General features: G+C 39.3%; 1 protein-coding gene across 50 annotated transcripts in view; it reads left to right on the top strand.

The window, feature by feature from the left end:
- The window catches only part of RIMS1 (regulating synaptic membrane exocytosis 1), a 418,478-nt gene that overhangs the window by 313,550 nt on the left and 81,641 nt on the right, over positions 1 to 23,287 (top strand). For 18 of the 50 annotated variants that reach the window (XM_070584915.1, XM_070584900.1, XM_070584904.1 and 15 more), the window contains 2 exons: positions 2,894 to 2,965; positions 10,236 to 10,348. In XM_070584915.1, coding sequence (XP_070441016.1) covers positions 2,894 to 2,965; positions 10,236 to 10,348 — 185 coding nt within the window. Of the gene's footprint in view, positions 1 to 2,893; positions 2,966 to 8,973; positions 9,157 to 10,235; positions 10,349 to 14,204; positions 14,235 to 23,287 lie in introns of all 50 variants that reach the window. The other 32 variants (XM_070584909.1, XM_070584917.1, XM_070584911.1 and 29 more) reach the window with 5 other exon arrangements.

Below are 23,287 nucleotides of genomic sequence, written 5' to 3' on the forward strand. Positions count from 1 at the left end.
ATGTGGATAGAATGGCCTGGGGTCGAAGGCTGCTCATTTGCTGTGATCCATTTTACGGTTACGTGATCAATAGCATCAGTAGTGTAGTACATGAACGTAGATCGATGGTTCTAACCTTTCGTAGTTTACATGGCACAGGCCTCTATTTATTCCAAGAAACAGCTGTGTTTAAAACACACAGTGTATTCATAGCTGTAACTTAGGGCTTGGAATAGGAAAGACAGAATTTTCTATTTTCTTCAATATGCCTGCTTTATGCTGAATTATTACAACGAAGTGTGTATCATTTTAATGTTCAAACGAAGTCCCAGTTGCCCAGCTGCCCTGGGCCTGTGCGTTTGACAGCTCTTTCTTCTGGGACGTGTTTTCCTTATGTAGACACATGGCCCACTCCCTTGTCTTATGTCTTTGCTAAAATGTCACCGACTCCATGAGGCCTTCCCTGAGCATCCTACTGCAGATTGCAGGCTACACCTGCCCCACCCCGCCCCGTTTCGGATTCTCCCTGCCCTGGTTCACTTTTTGTGGTTGTTTTTAGCATTATCGCCTTCTAGTATACTATGCAATTCACTTTTTTGAGGCTTTTTTGGTGCTTATGGTCTGCCTTCTACCAATAAAATGCAAATTGCTTGAAGGCAGAACTCTTTGTCTGTTTTATTCACAATCGTATTCCAAGCACCTGAAACAGTGCCTGGCATATATACAGCTCAACAAATATTTGCTGAATGAATGAATGAATGAGCGAAAACCCTTAATAACAGTGAGTTTCATGAATTGGCCTAAAACCCTGTGCTCTCATTTGGCTCTCGCTCTGCTGAAGATGACAAAAGGAGCGTTTGTCCCCACAGTTCCTTGCCTATTCCTGGGACTCAGCATAAATCTCCCATAATGGTAGACCACTTTGTACTTGGAGCTCAGATACACACGGGACCTGAGGCCTGTCTCACTCTGCCTCTCCCCTCCCCTTCCTTCAGCATCTCCTGCCGCGTCTGTGCCTTTCTCCCCCTTGCTCAGGAACCAGCCTCCCTTCCTCACGCCCCACCCCCCACTGGTTCCAGCCATGTGCTGTGTGCTCTTCAACCTCCACAGCCTGCAACCCCCAGTCCTGACCACGCCATCAACAAAGTGGATAAGAGCCGTCCCTCAGTATCAGAGAGCGACCGTCTCTCAGTGGTCCCCCAGGCCTGCCCCAGACGTCATGGTCCTTCCCTTCTTGAGCAAGGTGCATCCACAGGGCGTGGGTCAGAATCACTGGCTCCACCTGTCTGCTGGATGGTGGGGCAGGAACAGGTTAGGAGCCAGACAGACTCCATTCTATCCCAGCGCTGCTGCTGACCAACCGAGGAGCCTGGCCCTGAGCCTGTTCCTTCATCTGTAAAACGAAGAGGGCACCTTTTCAAAGGATTGTCACAAAGGGTAAATAAGTCAGTGCCTCCCTCACGGCCTGTTAGGGTCTTTTCCAGCTAGAGAAGGAAAGTGGTCTCCCTCCTTATTCCCACCTCCTCAGAAGTGAGAGTCAGAGTGACAAATGGCAGAAGAACACAGCACTGAAACCCAGATTCTGAATTTGAGGGACAAAGTAGTGTTGTATGTTAGTTATATGATAGTAAAACCTAGCTTTTGGCCATGGTGAGAGAGATAGGGAGAGATGAAGAGCCCCAGAGCCTGCACGCTCGGTGGAGGTGGACTTGGTTCCTGCACGTGTGCCTGGTGCCTGGCGGGCGGCACGTGCTGGACACTCAGACAGGGCGTCCGGCATCAGCACGTAAAAGGGAGTAGATGCTAAAAATTCTTATCACATGAAAAAAATTCCGACAGTGTGTGGTGGTGGATGCTAACTAGACTTATTTTGGTGGTCATTTCTCACTTACACAAACCTCACACCACCATGTTGTACATCTGAAACTAATAAAGTGTTAGGTGTTAGTTATGTCTCAATTTCAAGAAGACAGTTGTCTCCTTAACATTGTTGGAAGGAAGGGATATCAGGAAAGAAAAATAAGCATAAATTGTTGACAACCAGTTATCAAGATAAAAATGCACATTCGTTTTTGTGGTTTCTCTGTTTTTTTATGTGTGAGTTTCTTGACCACAATATTTTATGTTTATTTCGAATATATAGTGGTCCAGATACATCGTGGGTGATCAGGTTGTGTGTTAGCTGCCTTGGGAGGTGAGCTCTCTCTGTGGACGTCATTTCTGTGGGAAGAGGCCTCTCACCTTCCAAGTGTCCGGTGTACATATGTACTTTTAGAACATAGAGTGACAGGCGGAATTACTAGTGTTTTTATTTGTGATATATAATTAGCTTTTTAAGATGCTACATGATTATAAAATCATCTTTATGATAATCTAAAAAATAATTTTAATAGTTTATTTAAAATACTTAGGTCTAACATATTCCACTATAGCATTTTTTTTTCTTTTCTTCATAATATATTTAGGGAATAAAACAGGCAAAAAGTCTTTGTAGCACCAAATTTCAACGTGTAAAAGTAGACAGCACTTCCCCCTCAGTGGTCTTTCAGCACCCACACCATTCCTGCCATCACATCTGTCATCCCCATGTCCCATGGTGGGGTTTCCTCCCTCATTAGGGAAGGCAGGTCTTCAGCAGGGATCCGCACTGAAGCTTTGTGATGGGCTTACCTGTCTAGACCAATAGGATGTCAGCTTCTGTGTCTCCTGTTGGGCAACTTGTGTCTTCCACATGGCACCGGTTCTGATTTTTGTTTTTATTTATTTTTTTTTTATTTTAAAACGTACTGACTGACAAAAACCATTTAGGTAAGATAGTTGCCATTTTTCATGCCTATTGCTTTTATCATTGTATGATATTCCTGTAGCTTTATTCATCATATATTTTGTATTTCTTTAACATTTCATTCCACAGGCACTCCAGAAAGTCTGAAAGATCTAGCATCCAAAAACAGACTAGGAAAGGCACCACCTCTGATGCAGAAAGGTAGGCTGGGAACTGTGACGGGCGGCCGTCTTCTCTTCCTCTGGTGTGTGCAGGATGCCTTCTCTTGCTTTTCACATGAGCAGTCCTTATGCACAGATTGTGATGTTTAGAGACATTCGTGTGAATAAATCTCCTCTGTAGGAATAGCCTCATTCAAAGAACAAGAGAAGGGTAATTTGAAGGCAGCCCCTAAATCTTAGAGTTTAAGACAGACCTCGTGTTTCTCTTAGAGATCATTGTGACTACTAAAGGACATTAAACCCACACTCATTCCTGCACACATACATTAATATTTTGTTTCTGAGGTCATTTAAATGTTACCAATGAATACAGTACCTGGAATATGCAGATATTTTGAGAGTCTGTTATTTATCTGAATGATGTCATCATTTAAAAAATATCTTTTCTGCAATTGGATAAGCTGAGATTCTAATTGTATATTGCAAGCAAAGATATTTGCTGAGTTAATGTAAAATTAACTCCAAGGGATTACTGACCTTTGGTTTGCAATTTCCAATTCCACAAGTTTTTTGAGTATTTTTAGTTGGAAGATATTGACATACTTTTTACAGAGCTAAAAAAAAATACCTAAAATCCAATTGACATATTCATTCATCCAAAAGTTATTGAGAGAAGGTAGGGGCCACAGATATAAATGAACAAGGGCCTCCCAGGGTCACAGTGCTGTATAATCACTAGAGGCATGCACATGGTTCAGGGAGGACCAGGGGTTGGGGATGCTGATGAGTTGGGAGATATTTCATAAACAGGTGTCACTGGAGCTAAGTCCAGATATATGAAAGTAGACGTGAAGAGTAGACCATTCCATGACAGGGGAATGACATGGGAAAACATGAGGCTTGAAGTACCCTCTTGAGTTTTGGGAATCCATCCCCATATTGGGAGGGAGAATGGGACTCAGGACTTGGGAGAGAGATCTGAAAATAGAACTGGAGAAGTCCTTAGAGGCGTTGTTATGCATGACCTTGTGGATCACACCACAGAATGTCAGCTTCTGGTTGGTTTGTCCATGCGCCGTTGAGGGGCTCCAGACATGGGAGACGATGACTGGTTTTGAGTTCCAAAGTTGTAGATCACTTTGAGAACATTTGGAAGATAGATTGAAAGAACCAAGGGTAGATGCAAGACACCAGCTAGGCTGTCACCATAGGCTTGGTCAAGATAGAATCTGCACATTCAGCAATTCATTCAATTAACAAATATATGGCAAGCTTTGAGCTAAGTTCAAGGAATGAGATAGTGAGCAGCAAAAAGGGAAAGCTTTCCAGAGGATGTTACCCCTGACTTAAGATCAGAAAAATGAGTAGGTGTGAGTCACATCAAGGGATGTGGGTTAGGGAAGAGGGAATTCATTCCTGGCTATTGGTCTGTGGAGATACTGACTATTTAGGGAACTTAATTTACAGTGGAACAAGGATTCAGGGAACTCAAAAGAGTGTTGAGATGAGATTCAGTTTTACAAAGGATTTGGATTTTGAGGAAAGAAATGAAGCACAGAGTTCTAGCAATTTAGATGGATGGACAGATGGATGGACGGATGGATAGACGGATGGATGGATGGATGGATGGATGGATGGATGGATGGGTGCATAGATGGATGCATAGACCGATAGACAGATAGCCAGCCTGTAATGAAACAATACTGATTATTTCTATTTACATATTCTTTTATATCAACTCAGCTAACTGTTTTCTCTACTAGCTTGTAAATGACTTAAGTTCCTTAGGCAAGTTTTTAATCTCCAGCCTTCACAGCCCCTGTGCCTCATGCACACCCGATTTCCATTATTTTGACATGATTGAAATTTTTCCTCAAAGTAGTATTCTTTTATTCCATTCAGCCTTCTCTAATTCATTAGTCAGTTACTAATTGAGTGATTACTATGTGCAGTTTCGCATTTAGGATACATGATTGAACTAGGTTTTTTTGATAATAGGATACTGCTTTACAAAACCTTAGGTGTCTAGAGTCAACAGAAGGTACTTAACTCCAGATGAGTGGTATGTGGGCATCTTTCTCTGCAACACTGGAGATGCCTGTAGATAAACACAAATGCTCGCTCCACGAGGAAGAGAGGGGTTCCATTGACTCCCACCTCAAACATTTGCTGCTGAAGGCCCACATTCATGTTACTCTTGCCTTTACTTACTTTGCTTGTGGGTTGTAATATAAAAAACTCAGACCTTTCAGATGTGTAGATTTGGTTATAATTAAAGCTCTTGATGGATTTTCATTAGAGTATAAACTACCTAGTTTATGCCTAGTTTTTAAGGGAGTTGTTGAATAGCTAGTTACAGAAGGGGAGCTGGCTGGATGTTCTAGGTCTCTGTGCCCTGTCATTTCTTTAGAAGGTACTTGAGCTGACATCTGACCACAGGGGAGTTGAGGTCACAGAATGAATGCTGTGGACACTGATTCTTGGCCTTGGGGGCTAACAGCTTCCCCACAGGAGTCAGATGCACAGTCAAGCGTTGGCTTCTGACAAAATCTGCTGTGCGATGATCATAATTTTGAAGGCCCTTTGATGGCCTCAGCCAATTTGGCCTTATGAGGAATGGCCTTGAAGGAAAATACTTTGGAAGATTTGGTGACCAGTCATAACTGGAAGACAGGGGGAAGGCTTTCTGACTCTGTGCCGAGCTGTGGGAAGCAGGCCTCGGATTGTCTGGGGAGGCTCTTCAGTAAAGTGAGGTCCCACCCGTCCCCCTCCATGGAGTCAGCCCCCACTGCTGGCACGTTCTGCGTGCAGCTCCAGGGACTGGTCTTCTGGTGGAGCCTGCACTCACACCCTAAGTGGGGAGGTTCTGTCAGGACTAGTGTTGAGAATCGGTGCAAGCGTTTTGTGTTGTGCTGGTGCTACTGGGGAGCTGTGCAGGCCTGTACCGGCCATTACAGCAGTTGAGCTTAAGTCCCACTCGCTTGTCTATCCTTGAACAAGTCATAAAAAAACACCAAAATCATATTTTTAAGCTGCAATAGAAGCAATTTACTGCAAGTCCATTTGCAGCAATAAGAATGTCTGACTGACAACCTAAGGTTTTGGTGAGAAATGTGTTTTACTTAAGTTCAAGTGAATACACTAGTCTTAGGTGAGAGAGTAGGCGTGGGCTGGACTCGGTGGTAAATATTTAGATACGTGTTTGAAGATGGTGAACTGGATTCAGACATGCTTAGCTCTGAATTAGAATGTGGCTCTTGAAGCCTTTTTTTGTTTAAAAAATATGAGATATTTATAGATATACATGTCAGAGTGGGTGTTGATTAAATGCCGTTTTCCTTATATTTATTTTCTACAAACTCTGAAGACAATTCTGTTAAATCTTGCCAAACAATGTGATACTTGGACATATGTCTATATTTTGTTTTACAAGATTAATAATACATCCAAGGATGTGCCATTTTCATCTCATGATCTGGAAGCAGATCCCGTCTCAGCAGGCAGCACAGGGAGCAGGTGATGGTGCCTGGCAGATCTGTGTGGGTCCTGCCGTGACCACTTGTTAGCTCTGTGGCTTTTTGCAAGTCCGTCTATGGTCCTCAGTTTTCTATACATAAAGTAGGAACAGTAACACCTCTCAAAGCTGTTGTGAGAATACAAAAAAAAAGTGTGTGTCTTCACACATATGCACATGTGTATATGCATGTGTGCACACACGTGTACACCTACACTCCATGCCCGGCAGGTACAGATGGCCCTCAGACTGGTACTCAGTAAGAAGAGTGGTTGCATCATTCTGCTTACCCTTCCCTCATCCCCTTTTTCATTCTCTGAAATGCTTGTTCTTCATCTCCTTCCTTCTTACATCCCTACACTCTTAGCACATCCCATTTCATTGGAAAGATCAAAGCTCGGCAGCCTGGACTCTCTCCACATTCCACTCCTGCGCCTCAGCATCTCTCCATCAGTTCTCTTTCGTCTTGTACTGGGCTCCATCATCTCTCCTCTCTAGAAGCTGCTCTTCCGCCTTCACCTTCTGCATTTCCGCCCTCCTCAGTGTCCCTCCTGTCATTCCGCCTCCTGGCACACTCCTCACTCTCCCTCAGGCGGAGGACTTCTGTGCCCCCGTTGAGTCTGTGCTTTCACACTTGTTACAATTGAGCTCGTGGCAGGAACTGTTGCGTTACTGAGGGGCTTTCACTTCATGTCAAAGAAAAAACAGGTCTGATGCTAATGATTAACCTCAAACACTACAAGCTGCTTGGCGTACTGCAAGCCTGTGGCTCGGGAGCTGGGGACGCTGTCACATACGCTCCATCTGTGTTATGTTCACCCAGAATGACATTTATTTGTCCCTAAAGTTGCTTTTTATATTTTTGTCATTTAGTGTGGTGCCGCATGAGGGCCACCTAAGTTATTCACCTTTCAGGTTATGTTTAAGTAGTCCTTTCAGTGCTTATGAATCGTGTTAAGGAATGAAGTAAGATTTCAGTGAAATTGTAAAATCTGCAAAATTTCTCAGTAGTATTAGGGTGAAAACTGTATTATTCAATTTTCAAACCCCACTTAGAAAGTGTATTTTGAACAAGAATTGCTTGAAGTTTATTCTCCTGATAATGGCTTTTAAAGACTAATAGGGAAAAACTCATTCTCGGTCATTGGGAAAGATTGATTATGCAGCCCTTCCCAAATGAATTAATTCTGGAGTTGAGTGAATGTGAAAAGTCAGTTCAGTACAAATGGACACTTTTAATATGTAGATATATTGACAATCATAACTACTGTCAGTTCTTTTTTCCTTTAATTTGGAAATCAAGGTGAGAGTCCTGGTTTCGGGATCTGCATTAGTGTCTGAGAAAGCATTAGTCAACAGCTCAGGAAGATAGAATGCACATTTATTGAACACCTAAGTTGTGCGTTTTTGTTCTCCAGAACCTGACATTTTCCCATTTTGTTGTTTTGAAATAGAGGAGATGCCCTGAGTCAAAATATTTACAGCTGTGAAAATCATTTTACTTAGAAGAAAACTTGTCAATCCAAGTACGAGTGAACAAAGCACTCCCCAGTGAGTGCACCTCCAGTGCTCAGTATGTGTTCTCTGCTCTCACACTTTCACTCGTCTGATAAGGGAATTTTGCAGCATCCTTTTTAAAAGGACGAGATGTGATTTGATTGCTTCTGTCGCAATGTAAAAAAATAATACATTTTAGGTATTTTAAATGTGCCTTTTTAAAAAAATACAAAAAATGATGAAAAAGGCAAAAGCACGTATCTGTTTTAAACAAACTTTTTATATATATATATATATATATATAAACGTCAGTTTTTAATTCTTAATCCTTAATTCATAAATTGGCTTTATAATAATTTTGAACACCATTTTGAGATAACTGTCAATACGTGGACAAATATCTTTTCAGATATTTTTGTATCTTAGTAGACAGGTTTATATCACATAACAGCCACTTGCATTTGGTCAGTTTGAGGAGGAAGCTTCCTTCATCTCATCGTATTTTAATTTCTTGTGTAAATTCACCTCAGAGGACATCTCCCTTTGGCACCTGTTTGGAACGGGCCTCCTCATTGCAGAGGACAGTCATGGACGTTGTAACGTACGCACAGAGTCCCACAGGGCACCCTTTCTTCCTGAAGGCTGTGCGTGGGGTGCCCTTGCGTTTGTCATCTGGTATGGCCACTCCCTTGGTCACGGTGACATCAGTGAGCCTTGTCCCCGGCAGCCGTGTTGTAGGCGCTGGAGACACAGCTCAGAACAAAGACAAGGGAGGGTCTCTGCCTTGAGCAGCCTACAGGAGGTTTCTCACGTTGGAGGAGTCCAGATGAGGCCTGGAAAAACCACACGGCACACACCTTTGCCGTAACTTGTCAGTTTGGTTTGAATTCCATCTGGGTAATTACGCGATGGGTTTTCTTCTGGCTTTAAAATCGCCGTGTTGTGTGTGTGACTAGGTTTTCCTTGGACAGACGTGCTGGTATCAGAGTTAATGTGAACCTGCTGACTGAAGGTCTTTTTTGGCCCTAATGTTTTAGGGTTCTTCCACCATGTCTTTCTAGAAGGGGATACGCAGCCCCGAGAGCGACTGATCATCCAGTCCTTAGGGGAAAACATCCCACTCGCTCCAGGTCGAGTGAGCACTCTAGTGTCAGAGCACTGTGTTCTAGCCACCAGCTTGCCCCCGGAGGCTCAGCACCACCTTCTCCGCTTCTGACAAGGTCGCTACTCAGTGTCCAGCCCAGCATTCATGTCCTGCCTCCGGGTGTTGGTGTGGTGTTGTGCCTTGCTGAGCACTCAATGCTTTCACTCATTATGGCGCCATATTTTTAATCCTTTCTTTGTGACACTTAAACCTCTCCTGCATCCTCTATTACTTGCATCTATCTTCACTGTGCTGGTGGTATTCTATAGTTCCTGCCAATTAGCTACCATTGAAAATTAAATTTGGCTGTGTTATGTCCTTCCATCTGTTTGTGGCATATTCATATATATATTTTTTTAATTACGTGAAATTCTATAAGAAATTACTTGGAATTAAATGTGTCTTTGCTTTAAAAAGTGTAAGAGGAATTTTTTAAAATCCTTTCATATGTGTTCAGTAAAATGTTAGAGTGTTTTAAAGTTCTTTAGTTAAAGAAAAGTTTGAATGTCAGCAGATGGAGGCCAGCTTACTCCTGTGCAGCAATAATGTATCTGCACACTTCTCAAAGCTATAGTTTCGATCCTTGCACGAGTATATTTCGTAGCATGTGCCAAGGTTATTTTTTTTAATGTCTTTCAAGGTTTTTCCTATTTAAAAATAAAGTAAAAGTGAATGGTAATTTTTTAAAAAGTCTACAGCCAGAACTATTCTTAGCACTTATAAATAATTCTATATCTAGAGTTATATGTAAATATCATTTTAGGACTGGCAATTTAGACAACAGCCTTTCTTAACTGAATTATCCACATTGTTAAGATTCAGAGGCTGTAAGTAGATGATTTGGTTCAGCACTACCCAAAATGGGAAACTCAGTGGAAAGCCACAGCTTTATAGAAAGTTAATGAAAAGCAGCGAGTCCAGTTCTCCGTTCAGGAATCGTTATGCAGAACTGTGAGAGGCAGACATCGCCCTGTGTCTTTCAGCCTCCTCTTGTAATATTCCTTTTACACAGATCATAAAGTGTTTGATTTTGCTTCCAAAGGCCCCGTCAGGGGTTCCATGTCTGTTTTAATAGTGGCAGGAGCAAGGAAAGGCTTTGGTCAGGCCTCCCTGGAATTTCGTCGTTTCATTTCCCGCTTTGTCTTTCTCCCGCAGAATGCACCGGCAAGGAAGCCCAAGCCAGTCGCCTCCCGCGGACGCAGGCTTCAGCAGCCGCAGGGGCCGGCAGCTCCCACAGGTGCCCGTGAGGAGTGGCAGTGTAGAACAAGGTATCCACCACAGACAGACCGCTGTCCAGACCTGGGGTTTGGGAGCTGCCTCTTTTCATGCTCCTTTTATTACGTGAATAGCATTTTGATCACCTGCAGTTTGCTGGAGCCTAGAATCTGTTTCTTAGAGTTTTCTTCCCAGCTCCTAGTTACGATGGTTCATGGCATACACTCTGCTTTTGCTGGGTGAGTGAATGAATGAATTTTAGATGGCCAACTAAAAGAATGGATTGAGCCATAGAAATACCTTTTGTCAGAGGGACAAAGGAAGAAAACAAAATTTTAAAAATATTTGTAAAATACGGTATTTTGTGTGTTAAAAGAAGACTTATTTAACCTTGTTTTTAGAATATTTTTTATGTTAAACACTTGATCATATTGAAGTCTCTACTAGTACTTTTTATGTTAACTTACTCGCAATATCTTGTATTTTTTATATAAATTTGATGATGGCAAAATGACTTAGAGCACACATTTTGGTGTTTTTTTCCTTAAGAGTTCGTGCTACTTAAAGCTTCCCTTATTCTAAGCATATACATGTTATGAAGATTTTCCTAGAAACAGAAAGAGAGAGAGTGGAAGTTAAATTCACTAAACTGCCTGGGCTAGACAACTGAAATACTGGGTTAAACTAGTCGTTGTTTTCTTCATGTGACCCGAGATGCTGTCCCATTTCTCAGTAGGCGGAATGCTTTCTCATCAGTACATGTTACCACATAAATCTTATCAGGGATTTGTTAAGCAGTTTAGCGAAATAATTTTTGATTTGGGGTTGTAATATAAATGCAGTGAACCTATATTTAAAACATGTCTTAAAAAACTTCATCCTTACGAAACAGCCTCATGAAAGGTTAATATTTTTTACAACAGTTTTGGTTGTTACTGATGCAAAACTGGTATTTTATTCCATATCAAGGGTACTGGGTATATGTTTTATTCAGTTAATGGAAGTGCTTTACTGAATGTATCACTGAAATGTTAAAGAACTAGGGAGACAAATACATTGTTTCAAAGACTGATAGGGCAGAGTTTGGAAGCAAAATACTGGGTTATAGAACTCAGCACAGATTTTAAGTATCAACTTAGTGGTAGAGGAATAACGCTACTGTCAACTCTGGATTGGTATTATTTTTTCAAATCACACGTCCCGTTGAGATGTCATACTTTGATATTCAAGGTTGTTGTGTGGGTATTCATTTAATCAGGAAAATATGATGCTATGTGAAACTCTGACTTTCTTTTCTAAAAGAACAATTATTTCGTTGAAGTTCTCAATTCACACGTTTAACAAACTTTATTTTCTCTTTTCTGGGAACATTTTGAGAAGATAATTCATAATTAATGTTATTAAGACTGTAATTAGCAATAGCCTAGATGAAATTGTTTTAAAATTTACTTTTAAAAGTAAAATTTGGTGTTTACTTAAATTATCCATTCATGAACTCCTGTTGCACAACTAAAAGAACTAAAAATTGTGGTACTGAGCTGCAAACTCAGTGTTATGGCCATATTGTGCTAAAGATTGATATCCAAAAAGTCACGTGTTCCTAAAATTCTTTGCATTTCCTCCAGTTGTTAGAGCACTCTGCAGGTTCAAAGCACGTAAGGGGGCTGCAGAGAACTCTCACATAGTGAGACTGTAGCTTTGTTATTTCTGTATCTGTAAGAATTGCTTCTATGGAATCAGTTGGATTGCATGCTGGATTTTATTTTTTTAAAAAGCTCATGTTCTGTTCTTATTATCAACATTACTGTTTATGATATTCGTATTCACAGCTGTTTTTCAGAGAAATCGTCAATTTGTAAGGATTCAATTGAGGTGGGAACAAAGGAGTGACTGAGGATGAAATTGACGGGGTTATTTTGATATTTAATATCATAAATAACTCTTAAACACTTGTTATTTGAGGTTCCTGAAATGTATGATCTTAAGAATCATATAGATACAACCTTTTAAAAATATGATGGCAAATATATATTGTTATACCTAAGTGCTTTTCCATAATTAAGATAGATCCGGTTTACTTTATGTTGCCACCACGTGTTCAGTGACCTGTGGCCGATGATGGTCCTATCAGCCGTCATCCTATGGATGTGCTTCTGACTGAACAGATGTGGCATCTTTGTGTGTCTTAAAATGTGTTTTTAGAAGTAAACTTCTAATTTGATTCAGGGGTTAAAGTTTAACACATTCTATTTAAGATCGAGTTCGTTGTTGTTTTTAGGGCCAGAGAATTATGTCATTTTTTTCTTTTGATATTCGTTAAACTTTACTTCTGTCTTCTATGAAGATTGATGCCGAGTGCAGTTTATTTGCAATTGATTAAGCCTCTACTGCACTTGACTTTCTTCCTTCCAGTCTTCTTTTTTTTAATTTTTAACAAAGGGTAGTTTTCTTTAAATAACTGAATTGATAAACCATTGATAAGGGCAAATATTTCAAATGGTTTAGATTCCTGGATACGGGTACACCATCTTGATGAACGTATGAAATGCTGCTGTTCACATGCAGTTTCTGGACACAGTTACCTCACTGTTGTTTGTAGGATGCTGCCAGCACAGTTGGGTTGTTGGACTGGATGCCCATCTTCTTTTCTGTCATTTAGTTTTACTGCTCTCTCTTTATACCATAAATACAATATGTATTTTTTAAAGGCTAACATATCATTTGAAAAGACTTATTTACTTAATTTTTGAAAAAATATTTTAAAGTTTCTTTTAAAATTTTGAAATGCTAGCCTGTTTGCTACATAGAATCTGATCATGTTCAAGTACGGTTAGGGGAAAAGAAGAGGGGGTTACAATAGACGTTTTGAGATAAAGTAGCTGAAAAAGTAGCCTTAAAGTTTAGTTACCTCACCTGGTAAGTGACGGGTGAGAGAGGACTCCAGAACCGTCTGGCTGTCCAGCGCTCTGCCCCAGGGGCGCCCTTGGGTGCAGCAAGGCTGAAGGCAGCACAGCTGGCTTTACACACACGTGTGGTTTCTGAAGCCAGCCCGGTGACGGTCTTTGTGCTCTACTGCATGTCTTTTTAAAAAGAAATATTTAAAGATGGTTCATACACTCACACGTGAGGTGCTAGTGATGTTTTTCTGTTCTGTTATTGCATCTGCTGCCTAAAGCTCTGATGATGCCCCTTCAGGAATATCTAGACAGCCTTTGTTTCTCAGTAAATATTGTGCCAACACAGAGGTTGGATATGAAGCTTTATCAGATGTCTAAGAAATATGGTCTCCTGAGGACAGTTTCGCTTTGATATATAGTTAATTTGAGGAGGAAGAAAGGATGACGTAAATCAGAGTATGGTTTTTCCGTGTGGAAAATGTTACAGAATATTTTCCATGGTGAAAAGAAAATGCCTACTGTCTAGTCAAAAGTGCAATTTATTTTTTCACTTATTATATGAAATTTGAAATTATATGAAATGCTGTAATTTTTGAAATGATAAAAATTTTAGTTATGAATCTTAAATATGCTTTTAAATACATTTACTATAAAAAGTCACAGTAGACCAAAATTAAAATGTTTTAGTGGAATTGTGGGTGAAATATTTTGCAATTCTTAAAAGGCAAGAAAAAATACTACATAATATACTTTTCAGATGCCAAACATTAATTTCCCAATGTTTCTGTTTTTATTTTAAATCTTTAAATTGTTGTATTCATTCTTTCTTTGGTTAATTTTAGACCGTATTTGAGGTTTCCTCATGTTTTGTCGTTGCTGTTTATCATGTCATGTTATGTGTTATGCATTTTTATTACTCATGCCATTGTTGATTCACCTTTCCACGTCTAACTATAAATTTGCTGATTTCTTTCTTTTGTTTCCATCATTATGTGCGTTTAATTCATTGAAGAACAAGAAAAATATAACTCTTCCACAAAAGGTAAATATTAACATAACTTTTTAACAATGTAATATTGTTCCTTTTCTTTCGTGATCTATGAGAGGTATATAACTATATTTATTGAAATAGTGACCAGAATTATTCAACGTATAGTTTTTTCCCTGCAATGATTTTGTTGAGCATTTGGTACGAATTATTTATATTATGAGCAGTTCACATCAAAGAGGAAAAGATTAAAACTGAGTATTTTTGCTTCAAAATTTTTGTATCCGCATGACAACTGGAAAACTTCTCTTTGGAAAGTCATAGCATGTTTTTATGTTTTGTTTGTTCACACCCCTGCTGTCACAGATGAAGGGCTTGCTGCTCATCTTCTGCTCAGGGCCATGTCTGTGCAGAGGAGTAGAACCCCTCGACCCGCTTCTGGGCAGCTGTGACCTTATGGGACGCTGGGCCCCCACTGCATCACGCCTGGGAAGTAGCTGCCTAAAGGCCACTCCTCTTGGCCTCAGGGCCTTGATGTACCGTCAGTTCCGTCTCCCTGAGGGACGTAGGGAAGGGACATGGCCAGCTGTGCACGTGGCTGACCTGCCTTGTCATCTTTCGTCACATTTGGTCTCCATTCTTTGCACTGGAGTTTCAAATGGATCAGCCTCATCTCACTCTTATGTGCAGCACATACCACTTCCTCTTCACTGTCACTGCTGGCCCCACAGTTAAATGTTTGAACGTGAGTCTTCAGCTTGATGGAATGGTACTATGGATAATACTTAAAATTAGGTAATTCTGAACAGTTTACTGAAAGTACGTTTACTCACTATTTGAACATGCGCTAAGCACTGAGCTAAGTTCTTACTCATAGTGACCCTGGAAGCTAGTCCTGGGAGTAACGCCATCCCTATTTGGTGAACTTCTGGAACTCAGGTTCAGAGAGATTCCGGGATTTGCCGAGGATCAGTGCCGAGGAGCAGACAGCAAGCCCGGCTCTCTTGCTCTGACCTCCTGCCACTGAACGTCAGTGTCTCCTATTTGAATAGGTATAAACCCAACTATATTATCCCTGAGTCCTAGGATATTGCATCTCAGTATTACAGAGTGAAAATGGGAGACAATGACACTCAATTACTTATTTTAGTTTGAATTTATAAAAATATAATTATTTTATATTCTGGCACATAATGCACATATTCTGGCATAGTGTCTGACATACTTGGCAATAAATTTATATTAATAAAAATTAAAATGTTGTTCAATGACTTCAAGATGTTTTGATTGCTAGATTTTGCATGGGTTTTTGGCAATCCTGCATTTCTAACTCAGGTATCAGAACAGAACTTCAATTCAGCAGTATGGAAATGGCCAGTGCATTTGTACAGAGATTCAGAAGAATTTATTTCCATTTGCAAGATCAATTTTAGTGTGATAAAAGTGTTAAAATTCTATATTGGAAGACAGCCATGATCTAACTCACTTATCCAAAAGAAGGAAAAATACAAGAATTTTTCACTTAGGGTTCTTTCGTTTGTGTTATTTACTAGTCAGCCGAAAGCTATAATTAGCTACTCAAACGAAGCAAAATCCCTAAGTGGTACAACCCACAGTCTGTGTGGAGTGTGCACGTTTACAGCCTCCTGCCCAGCACGCGTCCCATGGATACACCTTTACAAGGTCGTTGTATGCCGGCCGAGGGGTGTGGTCGCTCTGCCAAGTCTTCCTTGGACGTGGGGGGTGGTCTGCTTCTCAGAAGGGAGCTCAGGGCTGAAAACAACCAAAGAGCACTTTCCAAAAACTGAGGCAGGAGCAGGGGCGACACAGCACCTTCCTCTGGGACTTGAGGGACCACAGAGGAGCCACAGAGAGTCTGGAAAGCCCAGAAAGGATAGAGGCTAGCTCAAGAAATTTCTTTAAAGTAAAATTTCAAGCTCGCATACCCCATAAAGAATAAAAGGTTTCCTTTTCCATAGAAATCCTGCTGCTGTGAGCTGATCTTTTCTGGGATCTAGCATCTTGAGTCATCTTAGGTCTCCCTGGATAGCTGAGGACCGGGACACAGCATTCCTAGTGACAGTACAGGCTAAGGGGCTCCTGAGGAGAGTGTGTTTCTGATGAATTGTAGATGGAAGGGCAACCAGTGGTCCCAGTGTGCCAAGGACAGAGGTTTCTGAGATGCAAGACCTTCAGCACTAAAACCAGGACAGTTCTGGGCTCAGTTAGGGTTGGTCACCCTAACTGTAGGGGACCAGTGTGTTAATCTTCTAGCGTGTATTTGTAAAGCATGTGTTTCTAGCATATGTTTGTAAAACGTAGAAAGAGAGGTACAAAGTACTGTTCACATTTATATAACATTTGTATACATTTTATGGTAGACACGATTTGTTGAGCACTTACTCTGTCGGTGACTTGACTAAGAGGGCTATATATTTAACCCATTATATTTTCACAACAACCTGAGACATAACTGTTATTATCCTCATTTTCCAACTGAGGAAGCTGAAATTTAGAAAATTAACGGCTTGGCCTTCTGTCAGTCATTCATTTGGTAAGTGGTGGAACAGTGGTCGAGACTCCAAAGACCTTCTGCTTAAACACTTTGTTCTCCCGCATTGAGTCAGCATTTCTTGAGTACCTGCTGTGCATGCAGTATCACGTAAATATGGTACCTACATGTGCACAGCTGTTAGGGGAGATTATTACCCGTTTTATAGGAAGAGAGTCAAAGGGGCAGCTGGAATCTCTAGGGTAACAAGGCTGCTGCGAGGCAGAGCCAGCTTTGACTCCACGGCCCACGTTCTGTCCACTGCCCCATGTTGCTTGACATCTACCACTCTCAACACCAGGATCTTGGAGAGGCCCACTTAGGGGTCTGACCCCACCATGACCCGATTTTTCTCCACTCAGCTAATCTTCTTACACTTGGCTTATCCCTCAAATTACCATGCGACTCGGAAAGACTTAAGCCAGTGTATTTGCATAAAGATAACACATCCTCAGGGGTGAAAAGTTAACTGAGGACTTGTAAATGTCCACACTACCTTATTTACCTTTTACCTCCTTCTTTTGTGTTGAAAGCTGAGAGACCTTATCATTTTAGGCTTCACAAACTGCTTTTATAGGCGTATTTTAAATTATTCATTCTAAAAGTAAGCCAATTTTTCCCTCTCTGCTACATTTCTTGGACAGTTTTAAAGAGCCCAGGAATGTAGTTTGGGGGCATCGAAATAATGATATCAGAAGATCAAAACAGAACCAGAAACTAAATGACTTCAAGGTGAGAAAAAAATGTTACTATCATAATAAATGTCTAATTTATGTGCCTGTAGATAGTGTTCTTAGGTGCCTTAACTTTTTGGCTTTTGGAAGCAATTTCAAATCATAACAAAACATCATACTATCTTTTCTGCAAATATGGATTTCTTTTATCATAAAAAATGTGTAGTTTATACACAGAGAGTAACAGGTAGTTAGAGTTCGAGTGATTAGACGATCTGAGCACGAACAAAAAGTAAACAGCATTTGCTGCTTTTCTTCTCCTGTTTCACTGATGAAATATGTCATAATTATTCTAACCCGGTCACAGGGCTATTTAAGGATTGTGTCTAGTCAGCTGTACTTTGAAGTTCAAGGTTTTCATTTAAAATGCTTAAATAAACTGCCTTTATTTTCCTCCTTTAAATATTGGCAAGAACAGTTTGAATGCTAAGTCTTGCAAATATAATTTTTATGAAACTATTAGCATTAACTTTAGGCGCAATTCATATAAAAATGTGAAAAGCATTATTTTAGTACTTTTCTGTTACATTAGTTTTGTATAGATATTTGCACATTTATTTTAATAGAATACTATGGTTGTGAAACACATAATAGGAACAAATTATGTAACTTGACTTTTGCTAAAATAAGTAAACTAATTTGTATATTCTTCAGAATCAGCATTGCTATAACTGTCATCAAGTAGAAAAGGGTTTCAGTTTTATTTACATTTTTAGGCCTTGTTAGGCTGGGTGATTCCTTTGTTGTTATTGTATGTTAAAATTTCAGAGGTTTAAGTTTCTTAATCTTCCAGGGCATTGCTTTTCCTGAAGACTCGTTACGAATATTTCTGAATATTTGTTTATTCATAAATATTTAGAGCTTCATTATTTAAGGTGTCTGATTTACCTGTTTCTTTTTTTGCCGCAAACCCATAAATATGGTTGATACCTGCTCTTCTCTTTAAACGTTAGGGAATAGAGAGTGGAGCAGCCCATGGGAGTCAGCTCAGAACTCTTGGTTGTGACCCTTTCTTCCCCATTCTGCCGGTTCAAGTGTGATTAGGTATAGTAGTATTGTGGGCTTTCAGAACTTCAAGATATTTAACACTTGTGTCAGCCAAGCCTCAACTTGCCAGAAATGCCCTGCGGAGGTGGCAGGTTATCACCCCTTCTTCCCAGAGACGTGCAGAGGAGGACAGAAGTCAGATGTCTAGCCGGGGATAGGCTCTTTGATTTTTTTTCCTCGAAAGGTCTATATGTCCCCTAAATACTGTAATTTTTTTTTTACAAATTTTAAAATTTGTAAACACTTTTTATAGAAAAAAGGAAAGAGACTGTCAAAAAGTTGACATTGAATTTAGCAGTTATGCCACATCAAGCCTTTCAAGGTTGATCCTGTTAACATCAGTGTAATTGGAAGAATGAACGCTGTGGGTAAAAACAGCAGAGGCCACCTGGGATGGAGACCGTGCCCTCAGGGAGAGCCTCTGACCCCCAGGGCAGGCGTAATTGGTGGGCTGCCCCTCCTGAAGGCTGTGCTTGAGGAAGTGCCCCACCAGGAGGACAGGGCTCCCTTCAAAGCCAAAATACATTTTACAAAGCGGTTTAAGTATGTGACGCAAAAGCCACGGTCAAGTGACAATTCTCCCAACAAGAGCTTGACTTTCTTGTTTGTCCCGTGTCCAGCTGGTATTTGCTCTTTGCTCTGGGGCTCGGCAGTTCTGACACTGCAGTGACATCTGGGGTTGGAAGCCCTGAGTTTTGTTTTGGACAGTTCAGTGACGTCAGCTAAAGCGGAAGATGGTCTGGTGGTTTTGGCTGCAGGGAGATTTGAGTGATCGCATATACAAACCACCACTTCCAGCTGTGCCGACCTTCCATTTCAGTTATCTGGACCAAAGACGGGTCACTTTCTGACAAGCCCCAGAGACCCTGTGGTATTTTCATTTAACGTATGCTGTTTACTTGCGTTTTACCTTTCTCACGCTGGATAGATGTCATTTTTTATTTTATTGTTTATATTATTATAACATAATCCTTGACGTCCAAGAGAATCATACAAGGGCATAAAGAAGACAGTTTGGCACATTTCTACCCTTGCAAATTGAGATACACTTTATTCTAGGAAAATGACCCCAGAAATTGGGCACTTATGTATAGTCAAAATATTTTAAACATTTTCTGTTTATGTATGTGTAGTGTGTGTGTGTCTGAGGGGTGGAGGGTATACAAGTGTTCTGTCAAAGTTGCTTACTACACTTGTATGACTCCAAAAATAAAGATGAACATGCAAAGAACACGTTATCCTTTAAGTGGGGGAAAAAACTGCAACAGAAATGTAAAATACAGCTGGTGAATTCTTTTCTCTTAACACCTATAGTGTTGATAATTTGGCAAATTTAAGAAATGCTGGGAATTAGGTAATAGAGCAAGAGAGAAAGTCATAGTTTTCCATTTTTTGAAAATGGGAAAAATAAAACAAAGTACTTTGCCAATACCCTATTGAAATAATATCACCATCACAGATTACAACAGCAGGAAGGTCCTCTAAGCAATTTCTTTGCTCTACAAATAAAAGCTCCTCAGTGGAGAGGTTGATGAGGAACTGGTTGATGGACTGACACATGGCGATGGGTCTAGGATGGTCATCGACGGCCGGTCATTCCAACTCCTGGGGTCTCGATGCTTTGTCACGTTGCACCCAGCCGTGTGGAGAATGTTTGTCCATCTTAACAGTTCGTATTCCTCTAAAGGCTAAAAAACTGTGCGTACAGACTGATATTACATATTTAGATTTTCAAACATCAAACATTTCTTTCTTTCTTTCTATTCAGACTTTGTGTCATTTGTGCTGGCTGCAGACAGCTAAATTTTTCATCTTTTATTCCTTTTTAATCTCTGTGTTTCATATTATACTATTTCTCATACCTGAGTTCCCACTCTCAGTGGTTTTTAACAATAAAATGCTTCGGAGAAGAACTGTTTCAAAGGCTGTCACTACTGAGGCATCGTAGGTGTCAGTTTGTAGATTTCCTTCTGCCTGACAGCTTCCGGATAGGTGATCTTTCATCGTTGCTCTTTCTGAGACTCACATTGGAGCGAGGGTGGGGCTCCCCATCGCCAACCCTCATTGTATTGCTATAGAGCAAGGAGCAGAGGCATTCGCTTTTCTATTCATAAAGTGTGGCAGCTCAGTGTAGTTAACCAGACAAGCCTGAGGACCCTTCCCGTTGTCCTGTATCATTTGAGTGCTAAGTACCCCTGTTACAAATAAAATACTCAGAATCTTTTTACTTTGATATATTTAATAATATAGAAATTTTTATTATTCCTACTTTCTTTTACACTCATGTTTCACCTAAAATACTTGAAAATATTGGAAGGTTTAACAATATTATTGTATGGATTTTTTTTTTTTGCCTATAAACATAAACGTTTGAAATTAAAAATCCATGTTAATTTCCAGATGTGTAGGGAGAAATGTGAAAGATTTAGGAAATTAGAATATCAGCACAAATTTATCTTTCTATAATTGTAAATTCATGAATAATATTTAAACATTTATGAAAGTTTTAATTTTAAGTTATAATGATCTTAAATTGCATGTAACTATATTTACAATATTTTTAAGCAAATCACAGATGTCTGCTAAGTCAAAGGAGTTTCCCAGAAAAAACACCTTCTCCTTGAGGAGTTTATAGTATAGGAATTTTTCAGTGATGGAGTAGGAAAGATTTATTAAAGATCCTTAAGCTTTTTATTTTGTAAGTCACAGCATTCTTTAATAATCTTATGAAAGGGATAGATCTAGGAAAATGCATTGAGGCACAAACAGTGTCTTCAGATGATTTCAGCTTGTTCCTAGATTCCTCAGAGACCATCCATCACACTAGATTAAGAATTCATGGCAAAGCATCTGACATGAAAAAAGAAGTAATTATTTTAATGTCTGCATTTTTGATAGTATCTAATACTTTCCATTAGAAATTTGTAATAAATTACAGGCTTTTTAAATTGTGTTTACTTGAATGTCACCTTGCATGTTCCAATGAGTTATTCTTGTTGAGTTTTGAAAACAAAAAATGATTTCATAAGTCTGGTTTTAATTTAATCCCTAAAAATAAGTTCCACTGTTATACTTTTTTAATTGTAATGAGTTGATTTTTGACATCTGTAGATTTATCTGATAGAAATGCCAGAGTTTAGAAATAATAATATATAGAGATTAATGTTGATCTAAAGAAAATAAATTATATTCAATAAGCATTTTTTAGGTAAATTAATATCTGTTCTTTAAAAAGCACAATTTATTCGACATCAAACACATCATTCAACTTGTAGAAAGTATAATTAAAAAGTCCAACTTAAAAAGCAGTTTTTTAATAAAATTGCAATGTTAATTACGCTTTTGGGGCTGGGGAGATGAATGGTTTGTTGCTGTCACACAATTTGCAATTATAGCTGAAACACAGTCTATGCTACATGTGCTCATCTTTTGTCTGTATTATATGTAAGCTGTATTTTCATTAGAAGACTCAATGATACATGGTAATTATGTCTGTTGTAGAAAATGAGGGGTTATTTAACTCTCTAGTATGTGGCAGTTTTGAAAAATTTTGAAAATAAAAACCCAAGAGTCCCACAATTTTAAAATCTTTTTATAAACGAATAGCAACTGGCATTTTAGTGATTTTGTTAGTTTACAGTGCTGCCAACATTCAAAATGTTCCTAAAATGTGGATTTAATGCTAGGATTTGTGGGAGAATTGGAAAATATTTTATTTCATATTTTAATTTTTTATTGGCATTAAAATTGTTAAAATAACATAAAATTTTTGAATGATGATCAGTAATCATTCTTTTCAAAGTAAGGTATTTGAGTTCCCTGGGCTGTGGTTAATTTTACTGATAGTGAGATAACTCGACAGAAAATCATATTCCAAGGATCCAGTTCATTTTTAATCATTCCTAAATATCAAGTATTCTTTGTTTAAGTCATTACATTAATGGAATACACCTTCTGGTTCAAATTCATGATAAATATTCTATTTTAGCTCTTAAATCTGTCTTACTATTTAGAGTCACATGCCAGTAATCCAGAAATAGTGTCATTTTATTCCACAATATATAATTGAGAAAAAAATGTGAAATCTTTAGAAAAGTTAAAAACTTCCAAATTCACATGGAAGGTTCTTCATTGATATTTATGAAAAAAAAAACTTTCACTGGAACATGATAACTTGTATCAACAGTTATTTCAAAATACACACTAATGGACATATTGTCAGGAAATAATGAGAAATAATAAAAGTGTGGATTATATGTAATCATATGACTTTTCAGTATAGGTAAATGATAAGCTGTTTGCATTTTCCTCCTGTTCTTGGGATCTGAGAACAGTCAATGGGGATAGCATAGCAACCAATTTCTGCTGGAGAGTCGGACAGTCCACTCTCGATTCTGAGTCGATATTAATTTGGGGGTTTTCTTTTTTTAATAGGTTAAAAGAGGTCAACTTTCACTTCTTTAAGAATAAAGATAAAGTGTGTTAATCAATTTTGGAAGGTAAAAGTGAAGTCATTTAAAACCATTTTAAGATTGATGTTAGTTAGGCTACCACTGGATTTAGTTTTGAGATTTGCCAAATGAGGATTTAAATGCTTTCGTATTGGAAGCTAAACAATCGCATTTAGAAAAATGAGGTGTTGTCCCTGCGAGGTTAGGTCACCACAACTGCTTCAGGCCAGCAGCTCTGGGGAGTAATCTGTTCAGTCTCCAGTTCCCGTCTTCCCTAAGAATTACATGATACAGCAAAGATTACGGAGGTCTGGGCTAATCACT

Source organism: Equus przewalskii, chromosome 19 (assembly GCF_037783145.1).
Source record: "Equus przewalskii isolate Varuska chromosome 19, EquPr2, whole genome shotgun sequence".
NCBI classification, from domain to species: Eukaryota; Metazoa; Chordata; class Mammalia; order Perissodactyla; family Equidae; genus Equus; species Equus przewalskii.